The sequence below is a fragment of the Gopherus evgoodei genome, chromosome 1, assembly GCF_007399415.2.
Source record: "Gopherus evgoodei ecotype Sinaloan lineage chromosome 1, rGopEvg1_v1.p, whole genome shotgun sequence".
NCBI classification, from domain to species: domain Eukaryota; kingdom Metazoa; phylum Chordata; order Testudines; family Testudinidae; genus Gopherus; species Gopherus evgoodei.
Window position 1 is genome coordinate 345,565,846 of NC_044322.1, and position 22,755 is coordinate 345,588,600.

General features: G+C 42.7%; 1 protein-coding gene across 1 annotated transcript in view; it reads left to right on the plus strand.

Moving 5' to 3' along the window:
* Positions 1-2,542: 2,542 nt before the first annotated feature.
* GNAI1 (G protein subunit alpha i1) overlaps positions 2,543-22,755 on the plus strand; it is a 59,738-nt gene continuing 39,525 nt past the window's right edge. The window contains exon 1 of the mRNA XM_030559459.1: positions 2,543-3,098. Within this exon, the coding sequence (XP_030415319.1) occupies positions 2,981-3,098 (118 nt within the window). The 5' untranslated portion in view covers positions 2,543-2,980. The remainder of the gene's footprint in view (positions 3,099-22,755) is intronic.

Genomic DNA, 22,755 nt, shown 5'->3' on the forward strand with positions numbered 1-22,755 from the left:
TTCACTGGGGTAGTGTATAAACCAGGAAAGTTCCCCATAATAGCGGGACTATTCCCCTACTTACATAAGGCTAGATAATGCAACCATTACTCATGTTGGAAACACTTCCATAGGTTTTCCCATGAAATTCAGTGAGACTACTTGGCTGAGTGGTCACCAACAAGAGTTATGGGTTAAAGTCAATATAAAGTACATAGATCACAATATGACCCTATATATATAAAGTACATAGATCATAATATGACCCTTCTCCTAGATGTCATCTGCAGCAACAACGTCTGGATTCAAATAGCTAGGGATGTCTCTTAAAACTTACCAAACACCACTACCTCAAGCCCTCAGTCAGAATTTCTGGGATCACTACATACTTTCTTCCTCCATCCATTTTAATCTACTTTAAGGATCACTGTTGTAGTATTAGTCACCCCCTTCATTCTTGGAAATATGTAAATTATGCAGCTGCTCCCAAAAGTGTCTGGTTTGAGAAATGAGACTGACACTAGGTCTCCCACATGGCAGTGCAAAAGCCACAGTAGACCATAGTTTATTTTGATATGTAATAACACTAATAAATAGCAGAGCTAGTAAAAAGTTGTTCATTTTTTTAATGGGAAAAAGGTGGTTGGGGGAAGGTGCCAGAAGAGAACCAAAACTGAGCATGGAAAGCACATGTGGCTGGAAGAGGTGGGAGCTCATTGGGATGGGAAGAGCAGGCGAGGAAGCAGATTCTTGTGGTGAAGGAGGGAGGATGAGGAAAGATGCATCTTCCCTTTATTCTGCTAATTATACACTTGAGATTTAAGACTTCTGGCCCAGGCAGCTGTTTCCTGCTGCTGGTTAACCAAACTATTTTTCTTCAAATTTGGCTTTATTTTCTTTGCTGAGTGAGGACTTAAATCATACCAAGTTTGAAATGTTATGTTCATACAGTTTAAGATATTTTAGTGGAGAATAATTTCTTCATTGACAAATGAAATTTTTTCAACCATAGTTTGATACCAGATAAACTCAAACTTAAAAAAAACAAAGACACTTCAGTTGAAGTCAGTTATGGACATTTTCACAGAGGGGATTTTTTTAGTGTGTGAAAATCGGAAGGAATTGGAAGTTTCTCATGTTTAACTATACAATATTGCTCACTGTTCCCAAGAGAGAATGTGACATCTTCTTCAGTAACAGTGGTTCTTTGAGCAGTGTTGTCCATATCGATTCTGCTTCTGGTGCGTATACACCCTGTGTGCAGGAACCCAGGTTCTTTTGGGCAAGCTCAGTTGGCTGGGCCCATGCTCTTGCACCCCATCTGCCCTCCCCTGCACCCAGGGGCCTAAAAGGCAGAGTGGGCCCAGTATGGCTGCAACAGGGTGAGGGCACTGTGGTGGCAAGGAAGCAGGAGGAGTGCAGTCCAGGGACCGTGAACCACAGTTACTGCTTAGGGTTGCCACCTTTCTAATAGCTACTAACCCAAGGCCCCAACCCTGTTCTGCCTCTTTCCCCAAAGGCCCGTCCCTGTTGCTCATGACTCTTCCCCTTCCACTCTCTGAATCATCTAGCTATCCCTTCACCCCTCTGCCCCCCGGGAGGTCCCTCTTGCTGCTTGACAAGGAGCCTGCCTGCAGCTAGAAGGCAGCCCTGGCTGAGCAGGGGCTGGAATGGGTTAATGACCCAGCATCTCCCCCAGACGCGTGGTAACCCGACTTTTGGTGTCCATTCAGTGCATGTGAACAGACACAGCCAGGTCCCCTTTTTGACCAAACTTTCCGTTCCAAAACTGGGCACCGGGCAGCCCTAAAGGCAGCTGGACCCAGAACCCCCAAAATGAACTGTCTGGGTAAAACCCAGCTGGGTGGTATAGCAGCCATATGCAGGGCAGGTCAGCACTGCGGCCAGCCACTCCTCTGCCCAACTCCTGCCATGGAGAGAAGTTGACTTCTTGCACCATGGCAGTAGTTTCACCCCCGCTAGCGAATTTCGGCCCTCTGATTGGCTGCCCACCCCACTTGTCCCCCCCCCCCAGGACAGAATAACCACTTAGAGCTGCTGAAGTCAAAGCTCCCCATCCCCTCCTGTTAGGAGCCCAGGCTCTTCCCACAGGAGAGAAGGGGGAGCTCCAGGCTCCTCCCTTCTCTCAGCAAGGGGCGACAGGGCGGTTCCTGGCGACTCCTCGCTCCCTTTCAAAAGAGTTTCATGACTTTCAACCGCCGGGCTCTTCCACCCCTCCCCCACTGCCAGGAGTCCGGTCGGGGTTGAGTGATGCGCTCCCCTGGCCGGAATGGCCTCACTGAACGGGTGGGCGGGGCTTACTTTCTCCAGTCAACTGGGGGACTCTCCCGCTCCTGTTGGTACAGTCTTGAATGGGTGACTCCTCCCTTCAGTAAGACTGGTAGCGTCCAGTACTGCAACCGTTGAAATTCAAAACCCCCTCAGCGCTTCTGTTCTGTTTTCTCTGTTAACAGAATATTTTATTAAAATCTGTCGGCCCGGTGACGTCACGCAGACGCAGAGTGGAGGGGAGAGGCGCTTTGCCCCTTCCCCATTTTTCATCCGGGTTTCCTACCCACTTCTTTTCCATTCCCCACCATTTCCCCGCAGGCTTTTTTAAATCCGAGCTGTCGTGCGCACGCGCACTGCCTTCCCCCAGACCTAGAGCGAGAAGGACTGTACGCGAGCGAGCGGCTCGCGCTCCCCCACGCGAGGTGTTGTTTGGAGTGTGTATGTGCGCGCGCGTTGTTGAGGAGAGCGCGAGACAGGCGGCGCCTTGGGAGCCGGGGCTGGGCAGCATCACTGGGCTGAGGGAGGAGGAAGGCAGCAGGTCCCTGCTCTCGGGGACCGTTGGCTCCCTTCACGCCCGGAGAGAAACGGCTCTGAGCCTTGTCCGTGTAGCGCGTCCCCCCGCTGCGCGTGTGTGGGGTGAGCTCCATCACCTGAGCGCCTAGACGGGGGGTTTTCTGGGGGGATCCGTAACCGCCTACCGCCCCCCAAGATGGGCTGCACGCTGAGCGCGGAGGACAAGGCGGCGGTGGAGCGGAGTAAGATGATCGACAGGAACCTGCGGGAGGATGGCGAGAAGGCGGCCAGGGAGGTCAAGCTGCTCCTTCTAGGTAAGCGACGGGGCTGCTGCCCTTCCCGGCCCGTGGGCCCAGTGCCCCCGGTCCGCTGCTCCGTGCCGGAGCCCGGGTCTGTGCCTGCCGGGCCTGGGCTCCTCGGGCCAGCGACCCTGCTTCGCCTGTGCGCTGGTGGCAGCCGGTAACTCCCTCCCAGGGCCTGGCACGGTTCTGGGTAACACTCCTGCGCGCCCGCTGCCGAGGGCGAGACGTGGCGTGTGGCGCCAGAGAGGATGTTGCCCCGTAGGATGATCACTCGCGAACGGGACCGTGGATGTTCTTGTGGCCTCCATGCCGCTTATAAGTTCTCGGGGCGTGGGGATAGGGAAGGGAGCCCCCGAGCGGCGCACTTGGCCTCTGCTGGCTTAGAGGAAGAATTCATGGAAACTGTAAAGATCAGTGTTGTAGACAGTGCTCTTGGGTTGGACGATATTTACTTTAACATTTACGCCCTGTAGACATGCCCATTCATTTCACGCCCGCCCTTTGAAACACCAAACATTGAATGGACATACGCAAAGGTACTGCTTTTACTTTCCAAATGCTCTGCTTCCACGAGGAACACTTATTTTGCCAACACTTTAAATATCTATTTTTAAATAACTTTTTGTGATTGGGGTTTTTCGCGGTGTGTAATTTAATGAATCGCTATGTATTTGTCTCCTGCCACAAGTGTATGAATGCAGTAGTTTGTTAGCCCTTACCATGATTATTGGGGGTGGGGTTTTTTGACATATTTTTAACAGACTTAGATATGTCTGGGGAATGAGGGGATGTGTAAACCAGAAAGTTTAAGACGTTTCAGAATATCGGAAGTGAGCATTTTAAACCCATCACTAAAGTAAATGTGACATAATCCTTAGTTACCAGCAGAAGATACTTTTAAAATTAACCCACAAATGAGGGAAGTGAGATTTGCACTACACTATTATTGTATTTTGTATTGTACATTTAAAAGTACAAACTGAACAGGTATGTATTAATTCACATATTCAGACTGAACAAACCACATGTTTTTTCTGCCTTTCAGGAGCTGCACTAGTAGTTGATGGTAATTTCAAAAAGAAAAGTTTTGTGATTTTTCCCAGGAAGTGTTGACTGCCAGAATACTACTCTGATATTTTTTGCACAGGAAACAATTCTTCTTTTCTGTTTTTAACTTCTAAAATGGCACATTGGATATCTATTGCACAGGAAACTTAAGTTCTTTCCTGCATAGATGTAGAGGTGAAACAAGCCTTGTATGGAGAAAAACAAATTTTGTCCTACACTAACTACATTCATGCACTTGACATTTTTTTAATGAAGGAAACAACTGAATTTTTTTTCAGTGTCAGGCCTGTTTGGTTAGTGCAGTGCTTCCTCAGCCATTGCTTGTTGCATGAAAGGTCAAAAGTACACCTCTACCTTGATACAACGCGACCCGATATAACACAAATTTGGGTATAATGCGGTAAAGCAGTGCTGGGGGGAGGAGGGGAAGCAGGGCTGTGCACTTCAGTGGATCAGAGCAAGTTCGATATAACGCGGTTTCACCTATAACACGTAAGATTTTTTGGCTCCTGAGGACAGTGTTTTATCGAGGTAGAGGTGTATGTGGGGTCAGTGTTAAAAGTGTAGACATACTAGTGTTTCTGTTCTTGAAGGTGATAGAACCTTATCGTTTTATTATTATGGTAGGGCTTACAAGCTCCAACTTGAAATAATTTTTTTAAGCATTTCTCTATTTCCTGTGGAGTTTTTAACTTGTACAGTTATAGTATGCACAAACATTTGCATGACATCCACAGAAGCACTTTGAACATACTCTTTAAAAAGCATGATTTTTAGATAATTGTATTTTCACTTTTGTATTTCACAAATAACTGTTTCTCCTTAATTAAAAGTTTCACAAATTCAGGGTTTGTAATATAGGAAAATACATATTCTTTTGTACAGTTTTCTTGCAGTCCCAGTGTATATAGCTAATCTGCTCATACCAATACATTTTGAGAATAGCATAATCCAGGAGTTGAAAGTTTGCTTCAGTTAAAATGGGCTGTGAAAACCAGAAGGTTAATTTTTATTGGGTCTGGATCCTAAAGTTCTTATGCAGGAAGAACCCATTGAAAATAATTGGACTAAGGTTTTACATAATTATGGACTTCATGAACAGGCCCATCATTCAGGGAATACCTCTTGACCTATTTGTGTGGCTCACCATCTGTCCTGCACCAAAGTTGGTTTGTTTCTCCTGGTGTTTTTTCTTGCTAGATAAGAATGGCCATACTGGGTTAGACCAAAGGTCCATCTAGCCCAGTATCCTGTCTTCTGACAGTGACCAATGATAGGTGCCCCAAAGGGAATTAACAGATCAGGTAATCATCAAGTGATCCATCTCCTGTCGCCCATACCTAGCTTCTGGCAAACAGAGGTTAGGGACAAAATTACTCTAGAGCAGTGGTTCCCAAACTTTTTGGCATCATGCCCCCTTTTTAATTTTCAAGAAACCCGCACGCCCTCTACCTCTCCTTTACCATCATCCAACCCCCCCCCCCCCGCTCCTTGTCCCCTGATCGTCCCCTCCCAGGACCCCACCCCATCCAGTCCCCCCGCTCCCTGTCTCCTGAGTGCCCTACCTCATCCACGCACTCCCACCCCCTGACAGGCCCCCTGGAACTTCCACACCTATCCAGCCCCCCTCCCCTCCACTCCGTCTCCTGACCATTTCCCCAGAACCTCCACCCCATCCCACCACTCCCTGTTCCCTGACTGCCCTCCGGGACCTCTTGCCCCTTATCCAAACCTCTCCCTCCCTGCCCCCTTACCAGGCTGCTCAGAGCAGCAGGACTGGCTTATTGGAAAGCCTGGGAGGTGGGTGGGCACAAGCTGTGCTGCCTGCTTGGTGGCATGGCTGCAGGGGAGGGGCCAGAGGCTAGCCTCAACGGCCGGAAGCTCAAGGACTAGGCAGCCTCACACCCCTCTTGGAATTTCTTCACGCCCCCCAGTTTGGGAACCAATGCTCTAGAGTCTACAAAAACTATTTTTTATTTTAGTACCCTGACTTGAGTGTTTCTTGTTAGGTCTTGTGCTAACACATATTCAAATGCTAGGTGTTACACATATTGAAAATGTTAGTATTTCTAGTTTTTTTCATTATATGTTTTATTAAGGGCTTGTACAATTTCTGCTCTTATACCAGTTAAACTAAAGGTGTGATGTTAAACTGATTTAGGGTAACTTTTCGCGTGGACTGTCTCTCATTGGGTTTGATTTATCTTCCCAATATTAAATAACAATTGAGTTTAAATGTTGTCTAAACACAAAGTTGCACTGGTTAACTAAAAGTGTGATGTTAAACTGATTTAGCTAAAGCCAGTGTAGCAAAGCTAGGCCTTAGAAAGTGGTCCCCAAACTTTTTATGTTGTGCCCCACCCCTTACCTGTAATGGAATCTGTCCATACACCCCCTGGGGAGCTGGGAGCGAAGCTGCTACTAAGCCAGGGATGGAGTTGAGGCTAGGAGCAGAGCAGGGACTGGGAGTAGGGCTGTGCTGTGGTTGGGGGCTGGTCTGGGAGCGGAGTGGGGTTGGGTGGTGCTCCGGGCCTTGCTGTGCCCTAAAGGGGTATGCCCCGCACTTTGGGGACCACTGCCTGAGAGACTGTAGGTTGTGGTAATTTATTCTTGATTTTTCATCTTTTTGAGTCAAAATATCCCACATTCTAAGGGTGATCTTCCAACAGTCAGAGATTTTTAGGGTATACAGTCTCTCTGGTGTACATTTTGTAAAATTTATTACTAAATTGTAGTAAATAAAGCTGGCAAATGCCCATTGTTTTCTTGAGGAAACTTCAAAATAAAAAAAAATACTATGAAATTTTGTTTTTCATACAGGAGGTAAAAAACATTCAGTTTCTGACAATTGAAAGCGTCTAACTGTTTTTTCTTATGTACTTTTTGGTTGAAAAAACAGACATTCATTTTGATCAAAAAACTTTTTTCAATTAAAAAAAGCTTAGTGAATAAGCATAGGGAGCAGCTACGTGGGATACTTCACAGCAGTGCAACTTGGGTCTCTAGCATAACGTAGACCCAAATGTTTTTCCAAACTTTTTAATATTCAGAACTTTATAGGAGTTTTTTTTTTAAAAAGTGTCTGACAGAAGCATATGAAGTTGTTGTTTAGCTGGGTTGGCTGTTAACTGTAGTACACTTAACTTTTTTAATCTTAATTTGAGTTACTTTATTTTACTGTTGGAGTGATAAGGTGTGTCAGATAATATCTTTTATTGAACCAACTTCTGTTGGTGAGAGACAAATTTCAAGCTTACACAGAGCTCTTCTTCAGGTCTTGGTTTAATGTTATTTCACCCATCTTGTCTCTCTAATCTCTTGGGACCAGCACAGCTGGGGCAAAACTGTATACAATCTTAATGTTTAGCACACAGTGGTGTAACGGCTTCCCATCAGAAGAGTGTAGAGAACTTAATTGATAGCCTGGAGGCCTGATGTTGTCATCAAGAAAGTTTTCAGTATTTATTGTCAGGCTTTGTTTAGTCTAACCTTATTACAACATGACCAAAGATATCAGTTGGCCCTGTGTTGAACTGTGACCAGGAATAAGCACTTGTGATGGCGGGGAACAGTAAATGAGATCAAGTCAGAAATGTAGGCAAGTGTTGAATAATGTAAGGTCTTGAAAATGAGGACAAGAATTTTGAATTTATTACATAGGCAGATCGGAAGTCAGTGAAATGACTCCAAATAAGGGTGACATGGTTGAGCTGAAAAATAATTAGGGCATGGACAAGCAATTTGGCTAGTGGGACAGAGAAATTTTTTTTTCATGCTGAAACAGTCTTGTGCCTCAGGAATCTGTCTTCTTGACACAAGAAGATTTGGACTCAGCTCTTTGTCTCTGCGGTGCAAAGAGACATTTAATGCCTCTCACCCGTTGATTGGGGTTGGGATGTTGTTTGAAGTTTCCTGGGGAGGAAAAGGAAGAAGCAGCTTATTTCCATGTCTTCTCCTTCCCTAGCTTGCTATCTCTTGCCCCAAACCCAGTTGCTATGTAGCTCTGGGCATGGAAAGTGGGATGCCAGGAGGTGGTGGATTTATCTGCAAAATCTCTGGAGATGCTGCTTCCCGGAGGTTGAGTGCTGTGTAAGTGGTGGACAGAAGCATCTCAATCAGCATGGTGTCTCCCAACTCACAAAAATGATCTAAAAACCATCCTGCGATTCTGCTTCCACATCTCTACAATCACAAAGGCTTAAGAATGAACAGAAGATGCTTCTCAGAACCATACCACAGCTTTAACTGTGGTAGGAAAACAGATTGCTTTTCTCCCCTAGATTCAGGGGTAACTGACAGGACATTGCAACTTCCAAATAAGTGAAATTTCTTATCTGTTGATGCTGACGTTCTACAAGTACAATCTTTTTCCTTAAAAAAATAAGAAATTGCAATAAGAAAATAAGGGGTTAATGGGAAAAATGTGAGCTACCTGCCTTTTATAAAGATGATATTTTCAAGGAATTTTACTAGCAAATATTGCAATTCACTGGAATAACAGCAAAGGCACCTAATTCAATATTTAGTAGGAGCTACAGTAACTAGGCAACAGAAAAACAGTGAAAAGAATCTCTGCAATCAGCTCTAAACTGGCTGCCTATACAGAAGCATGCAGTACGCAGTAATGAAGATATTACATGTTGGAACTGTTGAAATGTGCTTATAATTGGTGATTAAGAAAAGTTTGTCTATTTTTTTGTCTTTGTTTTAAACCTCCATGGCGTTGTGTGATGTAACTATTGGAAATCTAATGGCTAAATGTAGACTTAAAATTGAATATTCTTAGACCCTTGTCCTACATACACTTAGCACATGCTTAACTTTTTTCACCTGAGTAACTCCACTGGAGTCATTGGGGCTGCTCACATGAGTAAAGTTAAGTACTTACATAAGAGCTTGCAGGAGCTTTCTGAAATGTTCACTACTTTTTCTTCCTTGTTAATAAACTGTTGGTCCTTTTAACGATGATGAGCTTTACAAACTTGTTTCAGATGAGATGCATCTCATAAATTTAACAGTTCTGAGATGTTTGTATTTGAGAATCCAGTTTTGAAACTGAAATAACTTTTCTAGGATTCCTGCATTAGGCAAAATGGAACCCATAAACCACTTTTGTTACTACTGGTTGAGCTTTACCCATAGTAAATAACTGATCTTAACTTTTCTAATGTCGACGAGGCCTTTGTTGTAACAGTCTTCCTATCACTATATCTTGCAATACTTTCACCAGAAGTGGTCTGAGTCATAGGATAGAGGAGTTTTATGTAGAAATGTTTTGCTGTCTTATAGAACAGGAAGTAAAATAGGTATTAACACATGGATTGAAACATTTCTGATCTCTGGTCAAAAAGCAGGACTTGTGTTGAGGAAGTGAGCCATTCTGAAAGCATTTGAATGATCCACGTGTCGTGTTGTCCGTCCCCCTCCCCAGGATTTCTACATCTCAATCTGCATCCACATTAGGAAAATTGGAACCCAGAAACATCTAGCATTAGAAAGTTGAGAAACTGGTCTTCTGAATCTTGCTGATCATGCAAGTGCCTATCTTAAATTTCCCCAAATGTCAGTTATGACAAGACTTTAGCAACAAATAGTTTGTGAACTGCTGGAGATGAATGCTTCATTCTGGTTTTCAATTTCTAGTTATGTTATTGTTTATGTTCACATAGAGTCCTATTGTGAATTTCTGCATAAACATGCAATAAAGAGAGTATCTTTTTCTTAGTTTACAGTCTAGATAGCTCTACCACTTTTTAAGATAGCAGCTATTAAAATTATATATGAAATTTCTGTGACTGATAGCAAGATAGTAACTGAATGATATATGAAGTTTTAAGGTCTGAACTTAGGATCTGCTAGTACTAGAAAAGTCTGACAGTAGTGAGAAGCTGGATATAAACAAGTCAGTAAGATTAGACATTTGTAGTTTAATGGTTAATGAGATGTCTTATGCTGATAGTCACTGATGAATTCACCATTGCTTTCTTGCAACTAGTGATGGACTGAATATAAAGTCCCAAAGCTTGGACCAGTGTCCTCTTTATTCCCTGACATTATATATTTGTCTTGGAAGTGGATTTCTCAGCTGTATGGTGGTTCACTTCCTGATCCCTGACAAATCCAGTAAACTCATAGCAAAATCATTATTTGCTACTAAAGCTCTTAATGTCATTGCCTGGGATTCCCAACTAATATGATTTAACACTTCAGACCTTGTTAGTAGCGGTTGGCATTTTGCTTCTGCCCTGGATTCTGCAATAGTTGAATTTTGTCTTTCTGTGCTGTTTAGTGGCTTTTTTGCTTTTGTGGGTGTGTCAGACTAGATTTAGCCTTAATAATATCCTCAGAAAACCCGCAAGTCACTTCTATTAAGGTAATTACCTTTATAGATTTAAACCAAAATTTTCACACTTGGGGGTGCCTGCTGCTTTTTGCACACTACAAACATAAATTTTAATGTGTTGAAGCCTTAATGAAGCCAACTGGTTAGCCATAGTGAAGGGGGGGGTAGGGATATGGCCCTGTTTTTATAGGAGAACCACTCCTCTGCTGAAGCAGGGGAAGACTGATAGAACAAATTATTTGAAACTTTGGGAGGACATGAACCTGTGCTCGAGTAATTTGAATCTTTGCTGTATATTAAAGCTCTGTCAAGCAATTAAATATTTTATATTTCACCTGTTTAAAAATAAATTGGGAAAATAATTACGATCAATGTTTTTTTGTGATGTGTGTATAATTTATCACAAACATTCTTTTAGGTAATATATATATGAAACATACATTTGCATGTGCAAACACATTTTGCATATATAACTTAGAACTTGAGTTTTGAAAATGGGGCCCTATATCAGAGTTCCTTAATGGTTTGCTTTGGAACATTGGTTTGAATTTTAGGCCCGTACCTAGGCTCTTCATTCAAGAAGGTTAAAGATTAAAGGTTTGGCTACATTAGGGATTTTTGTACTGCTGGTACTATGCCAGTGCAACACGTTCAGTGTTGATGCACTGCTCTGATGTAAAGCAGTGCACTAGAGCAAGCTCGGCTTTCTTCTTCCAGGGCCTCAGTGTAGTCCCACTTGTAGGATGTGGCTCCCTAGATACCAGGCTATGGAACTGCCTTGAAAAGCCATGTCAGTTGAAGGGCTCTTGAGGGATCTTTTGTGAGGGTGATGTTATTGCTATTCTATCTAAGGGAGTACACCACAATCACCTTAGTGTTCCTTCTCCCTGACTGCCAAATTGTGGTGATATGTAGAACTTTAAAGTAGAGGTGAAGGTGGGCCAATATGGTGAATACACACAGCCCTTCTTTGAGCAACTATTAATAAGTGACTTTTCTTCTTTGAGGGCCTTTTCCCATAAGCGGTACTCCACCAAGATGATGGTGGACAAGGAGTTTTTATCTAAATACGGACAATAGCACCGTTCTGCTAAACAGGTCATTGTAGTGCCATGCTAAATCCAAGGAGCACCAAGCATCTGGTGAAACAGTGAACTGAACTCCAAGTTTCTGCTTTGCTTATCTCCTCCAGAGGAACCTGCCTTAGAGATGCCACTGATAATGTGGGAGCTCTCGGTGAGGTTTAAACCATGGATTACAGGTTTTAAAAATAAAATCTACTGGTAATGTTCTATACCAGTGGTCCCCAGCCTTTTTTGTCTGGCAGGTGCCAGACGACGAGCCACGGAGGACCGTGGTGGCGGACGAGCATCTGCTGAAATTCTGCCAAGCAACAACGTCAATAGGCATCGCTGCCGAAATGCCGCCGACAAGTAGCGTCATCCAGAGGTGTCGCCGCCAGAATACCACCAAAAATCGTTGGCATTTCAGTGGCAATGCCTCTGGATGACGGAGCTTCTCGGTGGCATTTCGGCGGATGCTCATCCGGCCAGTACATGGGCACACTTAGACACCATGGCCCCTGAGGGCACCATGTTGGGGACCCCTATTCTATATATCTAATCCAGTAAGAACTTCTTTCATAATGGATTATCCCTGACATCTCTCCCCATATTCTATAAACCATCTATTTGATTTTCTACAGATTTTTTTTCCCCAGGTAAAAACAGAGAACCTCTTTACATCTAGGAAAAGGAGATGAGCTTCCTGAGTGGGAATGGAATCTGGGTAAGAACATGGGGAGGGAAATATATTGAGAGAGGTGGAAATCTGAATCCATTTGAGGTGTGAAGCTTGGATGGGGTCTCCTAGGAACCACAGTGTAAAGTGGAATGGGCTACAAAGTACTAACTCACTCACACTCCTAGAAAATGTAATTGGTATGAGCATGCTATTTTGATGTTAGAGAGGTTTGTTCCAGGGGCTTATAATGAGAGACTCATCAGTTTTGATAGGACAGCCATTAAGGAATATGAAGATTGTAGGATGAGAGAAGATTGGTTTGTCCTTAACATAATCGTCATGAGCAGATATTGCTGCTATATAGACCTTTAGGAAGGTTATGCCTTCAGACTTCAGTTGTAGAAAGTACTCTAGGACTGCAGAGACCCCAGCTCGAGGTGGAGCAAGTCCTTTACCAGTGGCACAGACGGTAAACCGTTTCCTTTTTGAGGGGCGGAGGGGACAGACAATATTTTAGGGTGGAATGCTTCCTGGATTGTAAGATGATGGCTTGAGAGGTTTCTGCCTCTGAGAGCAGACATGGTCAACATTAGTCAGCATATTATCCTCAACACTGCAGACTGGAGTGTGTCTAGGCTGGGATGCAGAATCCGCCTTTTCTGTTGAGACAGGAGATCTGGGAACAAAAGCAGTGGATATGGTGGCTCTCTGGCCACCTGCAGGACATCTGCATACCAGTGCAGATGAGGCCACAGTGAGGCTGTTAAGTTTGTTCTGACATTCTTACGACTCTGACCATACATTTATCCTGGAATAAAAGACCTATGTCATGGCTGTGGTTTTGCCTGGGTCAGCTGACCCACTCTCGTGGGGTCCCAGAGCTTGGGCTCCAGTTCAAGCCCAAACATTTGCACAGCAATTTTTAGTCCCACAGCCCAAACCCCAGGAAGCCAGAGTCATCTGACCCAGGCCAATCACGGGTATTTAATTGCTGTGTAGACATACGTTGAGTGTCAGGGGAATGGAAGGGACGTCATATAAGAGATGATGACTCCAGTCCAGCAGAAAGTTCATCTGAAAGAGGTTTTGTTTCTATACACCTTTATGCAATATGCTTGACATTTGGTGTTTTTGCTCAATCACAGACTTGTTACCAGGTGGCCTTCTCTGCAAAATAGTACACCTCTACCTCGATATAAAGATGTCATTGAGAGCCAAAAAATCTTATCGCATTATAGGTGAAACTGTATTATATTGAACTTGCTTTGATCCACCATGGTGTGCAGCCTCGCCCCCCCGGAGCAGTGCTTTACCGCGTTATATCCAAATTCGTGTTATATCGGGTGGCGTTATATCGAGGTAGCGGTGTACTGGTTCATGAACCACTGATGCTGATCCTGAGACCTCCTGCTTAGTGAGTCTTAATATTCTCTTCTCCAGAGATGGGAAGTGAAGAGCTATGGAGTGAATTTGTTCTGGATGTATCACAGCAGAAATCTAGGCACTCCTTGTATTCAGCAGAGGTCAGCTATTGAACAGTGAGGTTCTGGAGCAGAGGTAGACTTGCAGTTACATAGAACATTATACTTTCTGACAGCCAATAACTGGACTGGTGGTCAGTAGGAAATACTGATGATATGAATATTCCTTGTTTAAAATACAAAAATTACCTCTGGCTTGGAGTTTGGTTTGTCATATGGCTAGCTTTAGATGTGCATTCCTGTCCTTGTCTGCCCTTCTATTTCCTTTTAATTTCTTAAAGCCACTTGCATGTTTGTTGTAATCTGCTTCAGCAGGACTGCTTATATTTGCCAAGTTGCTAACATGTGAAACTGAGCAAGATCAGAGCATAGAACACTATGTTCTTTAGGGCCAGAGTGTTTTTTTTAATATATATTTGCACAGCACCCAACATAATGGTCTGGTGAGTGCTATTATAATGTTAATATTTCATATATAAACAATTACTATGTTCAGAGATTTTATTTGATGTAGGTGCCAAGGGGGAAGTGAGGTGATCTTTGCAATTGCAAATGGGAGGGAAAGTGGCGGACTAGTCAGTCTCTGTTAAGATATGGTGAACATATTGGAAAAAACTTGAAACCCTGGAAACCACTTCTCCCCAGCGCATGGTCTGTTTGTTTGGGCTGTGTTTTGGGTCCAGGATTTGGCCCTTGGGTAATTTGCTACATTCTGCTTTTAGGGTATGTCTACAGCTACAATTTTGCAGCGCTGGTTGTTACAGCTGTATTAGTACAGCTGTATAGGGCCAGCGCTGCAGAGTGGCCACACTTACAGCAACCAGCGCTGCAAGTGGTGTTAGATGTGGCCACACTGCAGCGCAGTTGGGCGGCTTCAAGGGGGGTTCGGGGAACGCGAGAGCAAACCGGGGAAGTAGACCAGCTTCGCCGCGGTTTGCTCTCGCGTTCCCCGAACCCCCCTGCAAACCGCAGGGAAGTATACCTGCTTGCTTGGGAATTCGGGGAACGCGAGAGAAAACCGGGGAAGTAGACCAGCTTCGCCGCGGTTTGCTCTCGCGTTCCCCGAACCCCCCTGCAAACCGCAGGGAAGGAGACCTGCTTGCACGGGGGTTCGGGGAACGCGAGAGCAAACCGGGGAAGGAGACCAGCTTCGCCGCGGTTTGCTCTCACGTTCCCCGAACCCCCCTGCAAACCGCAGGGAAGGAGACCTGCTTGCACGGGGGTTCGGGGAACGCGAGAGCAAACCGGGGAAGGAAACCAGCTTCGCCGCGGTTTGCTCTCGCGTTCCCCGAACCCCCCTGCAAACCGGGGAAGGAGACCTGCTTGATTACCAGACGCTTCCTCAGGTATGCTGGGATACCTGCTTATTCCACGGAGGTCAAGAAAAGCGCTGGTAAGTGTCTACACTTGATTACCAGCGCTGGATCACCAGCGCTGGATCCTCTACACCCGAGACAAAACGGGAGTATGGCCAGCGCTGCAAACAGGGAGTTGCAGCGCTGGTGATGCCCTGCAGATGTGTATACCTCCTAAGTTGCAGCGCTGTAACCCCCTCACCAGCGCTGCAACTTTGTGATGTAGACAAGCCCTTAGAGTGTCAGTAGACGTAGGAAGACAAAATGCATCATTTTATATTTGGAATGTTCTTTTGAAACTGATGGGTAAGCACTTTATTTGACATAGTGATGTGTGGATGTGTTTAAGTCTTAATATGGAAAGAATTGGGGATGATCTGAAGATATCCTGTTAAATTTAACTTAAATTTCAGGTCAGGAATCCAGAGGTAAATACAGGTTTAAAGGTTTGTCTTTTAAAGTTTGATAAAAGTGGAAATTATGGAGGGCGAATGCTATTCATAGGGTTATTTTTAAATTCCAATTTTCTTGTGAAACATTGGACTACTTATAACATACTCTTGTAAAAAAATTGTCTAAATGAAAAATCCTGAATTACCTTCTCTTACTTTTTCTTGCTTGCTTCAGGCCTGATGAATCTACGTAAAATAATAATATAGGTATTCAAGTTCATTGTGACTACTTTAAACAAACCAAAACAAACTAACAGAGGCCTGTGTGTGGTAAATCTTTATGTTCTATATCAGGGGTCGGTAACCTTTCAGAAGTGGTGTGCCGAGTTTTCATTTATTCACTCTAATTTAAGGTTTCGCATGCCAGTAATACATTTTAATGTTTTTAGAAGGTCTCTTTCTATAAGTCTATAATATATAACTAAAGTATTGTTGTATGTAAAGTATATAAGGTTTTTAAAATTAAGACGCTTCATTTAAAATTAAATTAAAATGCAGAGCCCCCTGGACTGGTGGTCAGGACCTGGGCAGTGTGAGTGCCACTGAAAATCAGCTTGCGTGCCGCCTTCGGCGCCTGTGCCATAGGTTGCCTACTTCTGTTGTATATACTTAAATGAGTTGTTGCATACTTGCCCTAGATAATAGGGGTATAAATAAAATACAAGTAACCTTAAGTAGTACGTATTCTTTGTAATCAGCTAAATGAGTTATTGTTGTGAGAGACTGACTCTAAGGATTTGTCTTGAGCAACAAAGACCTATCAAGGAAGAAATAAAGCAGCATTAATTCCTTAGTTTTCCAGAGTGCTTACCAAAAGTGAGAGTGCATTTAAAGTTTGGCATACACATGGTTTCTGTTTCTATGTAATATCTGAACACTGGCTGATTTCTAGATCTTGAATTATCTCAGATTTTCTGTCCAACAAATCAGTGTCATTGTCACTTCAAATTCTGTCATGTTATTCTTGTGGCTTCTAACAGTGATGTTCTGATATTTATTTCATGCTTCATTACTTCCTGGGGGAGTTACTGTATTGTTTTATTTTCTGTAGTCTGTAGGTACTATGTAGACAACTTTTTTCTTAAGTCCTTCAAGCTTCTCTCAAATGATTGCATTTCAAGTAATTTGCAAATTCCAAAACCAAAAAAAGGTAAGAGCAGTTCAAGAGAAGACGTAACATTAAGAACATCAATGTGTTAAACAGGGTGGATTTGATTTAAATCACTAGTCGGGAAGACTCTATCAATCATGGATTTCTACATAAAAGTACATTCTTGTTGGTTGTTATAACCTTAATACATATTCTTCACGCCTCAGAGGTATATGTAGGTTTCGTTTTTAGAAGGCACACACTATACGTTTTTAAAGTGATTTATTTTGAAAACTTTTAGGATTCGTTTTACAGCTATATCAGAAAATGAATGATTGTTTGTGGTGATCTCCTATTAATACAAAATGGCAAGAAAATCCTCCAAATATTAATTATTAACCTATTGAATTGGAGATAGTTCACCTCCCAATGACTTCATAAATATCTGCACTTCAATTACCTTTGGTAAATGAAATAACCAAACAGATATTTAAATTGTTTTAGTTAACTAAAACAATGACATTATGTATTCTGGATTTTTTTCTTCAACAGCAAACATCATATTTTAACAAAACAAGCATATTATTTTTTTAATTTAAACATTCTAGTTTTTTAAAATCAAGTTTGTTTTTGTTTAAAATTGTTTAACTAAAATAGTTAAATGAAATATTAAAAAAAAATGAAATAGACTGTCAGCCAGGTCAACATGAGAAACTTAAAATATTGGCTTCTTCAGCTTACTCAGTTGTCTTCACCTTCATTTTCCTGTTTGTTCATAATCTGAAAAAGAAAAACAAGCTTTCCTGCTTTTTCAGATCCCAAAAGATTTCTCAATTTGGAATGACTTAGTCCAAGGCAGGGGTGGCCATCCTGTGACTCCGGAGCCACATGCGGCTCTTTAGAAGTTAATATGCGGCTCCTTGTATAGGCACTGACTCCTTGGCTTGAGCTACAGGCGCCAACTTTCCGATGTGCTGGGGGGTGCTCACTGCTCAACCACTGGCTCTGCCACACGCCCTGCTCCCCACTCCACCCCTTCTCATCCCCTCCTCTGAGACTACCATGCCCTCGCTCCTCCCCTTTCCCCACAGAGCCTCCTGCACACCACAAAACAGCTGATCGAGTGGTGAGGGGGAGGCACTGATTGGTGGGGCTGCCAGTGGGTGGGAGGCGGGAGCTAATCGAGGACTGCTGATGTATTACTGTGGTTCTTTACCAATATACATTGGTAAATTCTGGCTCCTTCTCAGGCTCAAGTTGGCCACCCCTGGTCCAAAGGAAGAAAATATTAGTTCTACACCGACAGAAGTTACTGCTTTTAAAAGTAAGATTATCACTTCAACAGTCTCTGAATCCAAGTGCTTAAGTGACTTTCACCAGTTCACTGGTGTGACTTTCTTTAAAACATCAGCAAACATATAGTTTTTGAATGGTTCACTCTTAGCGCTGAAGTTTATTATAGTTGGCATTATGGAGGGATGATTGCTGGATGTCCATGTCATAGCCAACTCCTCCTTTTCAACAGTTAAGGTTTGACCTTGGTACCGAGTATTGAGACTATTTGTAAGAAAATGAGCTGGACATAATGCTTGTCCATTTTATTTTTTTTATTTTTAATGCTTGTAAATTAACTCTGTCATTGCCTATTTCTCTTTTTAAGATCTCACTCTGTTTGTTCCAAATTTCAACACTGTCAGCAATAAAACAGCTATTTCCCTGCATTTTGTTTAAAGCTACAGAAATAGGCTTCAGGGTGCTCAGCATGTGTTCCACATTTCTCTTAAGCCCAATGCTGAGAACTTTGGCTGTGACAGTGCCATCTATTTTTCCACGATTTTGTTCACAAACTGTCTTCAGATTAGGCCCGGTCTTGATACAGTGCTCAAAATAGTCCACTACTGAATTCCATCGCACATCTTGTGGGAGAGTTAGCTTGGTTCCTCCCACTTTTTTCAGAGCAGTTGCTGCAAAGTGGTTGTTATGGAAGTATTTTGCAATTTCAACAATATTAGCCTTTATTTCTGGAACACTGAAGTCTTTGGCTAGGAGGTGCATCAACTGAGCACTGCAACCATATGTTATTAGCTTAGGACTCTAAATAATTTCTTCTCGTCTTGGATACATTTAAAGCATTCGCTGTGACCAAGCTGCATACTAGACATTTGAATTTTTTTTCACAGTTTGTTATAGCTTTTACTGCTACTTCTTGTAAATATTCTGCTGTGTGTGCATTTCCTGATGTATCCATTGTTTCTGTAAGGAAGATATTCCCTTCTGTTATCAGACAAGCACATACAGCAGGATCATTGTGGACATTGCTGCACCCATCAAGACTCAGGTTAACAATTTCACTCTCTAGACATCTTGCACACTGCTCAATTTCTCTTTCATACACTTTATCCAGCAATTTCCCTGCGACATCTGCTCTGCTGGGTGGACTGTATCCTGGTCTTAATGACTGAACCGTGTTAATGAAATATGGGTTCTCAGTCATAGGGAAAGAAGAGTTTGTTGCATAAATAAACTGGGCAATTTTTTCATCAGTTACCTCTTTTTGTAATCTGCTGGTTCTTATCACAAACTTATCAATCATCATCTGGATGATGATGATTTTTTTTTCTTTTTGCTACAGATATACTGTGGCTATGTGACATACATGATGTGACTGAAACACTGTCATTGGCAGATAACTCTGAAACTATAGAAAATGGTGATATTGAAGGTGGATAGGTTTCAAAATCCTGTATGTTGAGGATAGATTCTCCTAAACAAAATAAGTCAGTGCAGTTACTCAATTATTATTACCAGACTGCTCATTTAGTATTACTCCTTGCATTCACTGACACTCAATACTACTTTAAAGGTGAAATTGTAAAAGAAAGATCTGCCTATCTCAGCTATTTATTTTTTATCAAACTGCAACTAAAATGATAGTACGATAGAGTTAACAACTATATTTTTTACTCAAACATGAGAATTCAAGAATAGTCCAGAAGGAAGACAAGAAGTCCTTAAGAAAGAAGTATGGAAATAAAAAGTTCACCAACCTGAAGATCCTGCATGTTTGCACATGTTCCTTTCATCATCTTCAACACAGCTTCCTTCTGAGAAGGAACACTTCTCATGATGTTCTTTAATTCTGGCAACCAGGCCTTGCATTTCTTTGTGGCACTGTTTGCATTTTGCACGCATGCCTGTCTTACCCACAGGTAGAGGAATTTTATTAAAATATTCCCAAACTGGGTGTCTCTTATGGCATGCTGCCATTATAGGTTTTCCCTTCTAGTGAGAGAATGATATGGTAGATCTCAAATCAATGAAGGCTACACTCAGACAGACCTCAAGACTTCTGGAATATGCTGCTTGAAAAGTTTCACTTTTGTTTCTACTGCCTGTCCCTCCCTTCTCACATTTATCTCCAGACTTCTTCTACGTGTCCAGATCTATTCCAGCCCCAACAATCTTCTATTCATTGAACTTTTTTGAAACTTTGCACTTTTAGAGAGTGGTAAGGGATTGACTCTGTGTACACAAATTTGCAGAGGGACAATAGGGTTGAGGTCTGTTGTTTCTCACCTCTATATATTATTTATTTAAAAACATTTTTGCTGTTAACAAGCATGTTATCTCTGGAGACACAAATCTACAGTTTGAAAACTGCAAAACTAAGCATCTCTGATGGTATCCTCTAGACTGAGCATTGAGTCCCATTGGATAGATAGAAAGATTAACCTAAATAATCTACACAGAAGCCCCTGGAACCCCATAAAATTGGGTCCCTAATCCGTAAACTATTGGAACTCATTTACAAAACTTTCCTTAAACATGACATGAATATATCTCATACTATAGAATTAGAATTTATAATCCCTATTCCATGATGAGATGTCTTTGAGCTATAATGAATCTTAATTAAAACTCTCTTCAGATTGCTTTTTGAGGAAAAAGCTTTTTTATAAAAAAAAATCCAATTTTAAATTAAAAAAATAGTTTGTTTTAATACCAGGGTGAATAAAAATCAATGATTTAGGGGGAAAAAAAACAAAACATAAAAACTCAGGGCATGTCTATGCTTAAAATGCTGCAGCGAAGATTCTGCCTATGCTGACAGAAGGTCTTCTCCTGTCAGGATAGGTAGTCCATCTCTCCAAGAGGTGGTAGCTAGGTTAACAGTAGAAGTCTCCTGTTGCCCTGGCGCTATCTACACCTAGGGTTAGGTGGGTTTAATTGTGGCATTCAGGAGTGTGGATTTTTCACTCCCCAAGCGAAAGTGATGCTGACCAGATTTCCTATTGTAGACCAGGGCTTAGTCACTAACATCTACATAACCTTAACCCTTTCCCTGTTTAAAAAACAAACAAACAAACAACACCTTGTAAGGGCAGAGTTAAGGTAATTTGGATGCTGGTGATTGAGAATGTTTCTATTCAGTGGTCTGTATGTGCATAGGGTGTTTAGCCTATTTCCATAATTTTTAATGTGTATAGGTTGGCTTTTAACACAGATGTGTTCATTGATACGTCACAGTGGTGCTTTGCAAACTTAACTGTAACTTAGTTTTGTTTTGGAATGTCATGTCCTTTTGTTTCCGATTAATGCAGTGACAGACTTCTGTTGTTTCGCCTGAAAAGCTGAGCTCTGCCTGAATCATAGAAATCAGGGTTGGAAGGAACCTCAGGAGGTCATCTAGTCCAACCCCCTGCTCAGAGCAGGACCAAACCCCAAGTTTGTGTCAGTTAAAATTTTCTCTGCCCTGCTTGCAACCTGTTTTCTTAGAGCAAATAAGATTGTTTTATTAATTCCCTGGCTCTATTCCTGAGCCAGATAGAATTGGAAGCCCAGAACCAGCTCTGTTCCGCAGCTCCAGCTTCCAGCCAAACTCTCTCATTGACTTCCTCTTAGCCCCACCCTCAATTGACAATCATTCCTCTTTTAATGTTTGCAAGAGGAGATCTCTGTGCTTAGACCTTTAGTATATCCCAGTCATATCCCTAAGGTGGCAGCGCAGTATAGTTTGGGGCTTCCCTTCTTTGCTCCCTTATGACCCACCCAAATATGTCACCCTCCAACTCATGGCAGATTAGAATGCTGTTAAGTTCATAGCACTCAAAACTTTAGTTATTCATATAAGGAAATTTTAATTGATAAGCAACTGATGAAGATCTATTTCATTGGTGCAGCTGCACTACTGTAAACTCTCTGTAATGTAGCTATGCCCTTAGACCAGGGGTCCTGAGCACGGTGCCTGCGGGCATGCCCACGGGGGCATCTAAATGCGCCTGTGTCCTGGCTGGTGGTGGAGCATCCAGCGGCATTTTGGCGGCGACACCTTTCAATGACGCTGCTTGCTGCCGACAAGCGACATTGAGAGGCAGCGCCGCTGAAATGCCACTGAAATTCGGCGGCATTTCGGTGGATGCTCCACTGCCTCCACAGTCCTTCGCCAGACGAAAAGATTGGGGAACACTGCCTTAGACTGTTGCAATTAGACATAAAACCAGTATCTATGGAGTCCATGATTTTAGTGTCTGGCAAAGTTATGAATTTAAGTTCCCAGGCACATCTTTTGAAGGTGTTGTGCAGGTTTCCTGTGAGGATGAGGACAGAGATCAGATATGGAATGATTGTTTTGTGAAAATTGTTCGCCCTTGAGTGATAGGGTGTTTTTGCTTGTGGAAGTTTATTCAAAGTGTAGTGATTTTCTGGTTTCACTCACATTTGTTTTTGCAGTATTTGATGCATGTTGTGATAGATATGTATAAGACCCAGGTATCTTGATGGATGTGTTGTGAGAGGTGTTGATCATCATGCCAGTGGAGATATGTCTGCATGTTTTGCATCTGTTTTGCCAGGGTCTGGTGCCATTTTGAATTGGACTGTCCTGTTATGTGGGGAACTTTGCTTCTGATGATAAGGATGGGGGATTGTTTCAAGGCCAGAAGAGGGCATTCAGGAAAAATTTCTTTCAGGATGCGGTCTCCATCAAGTATGAGTAGTAATTGTTTTGTGAAACCCCCTATGGGTTCTAATGTGGGGTGGTAGGTGATGTGCTAGGCATGTGCAGTAGGTGTTGGGAGAGGGAGGAAAAGCAGAGTTTCTCAGGATATTCAGGTGGCCCATTCCACAGTGGTTTCGTC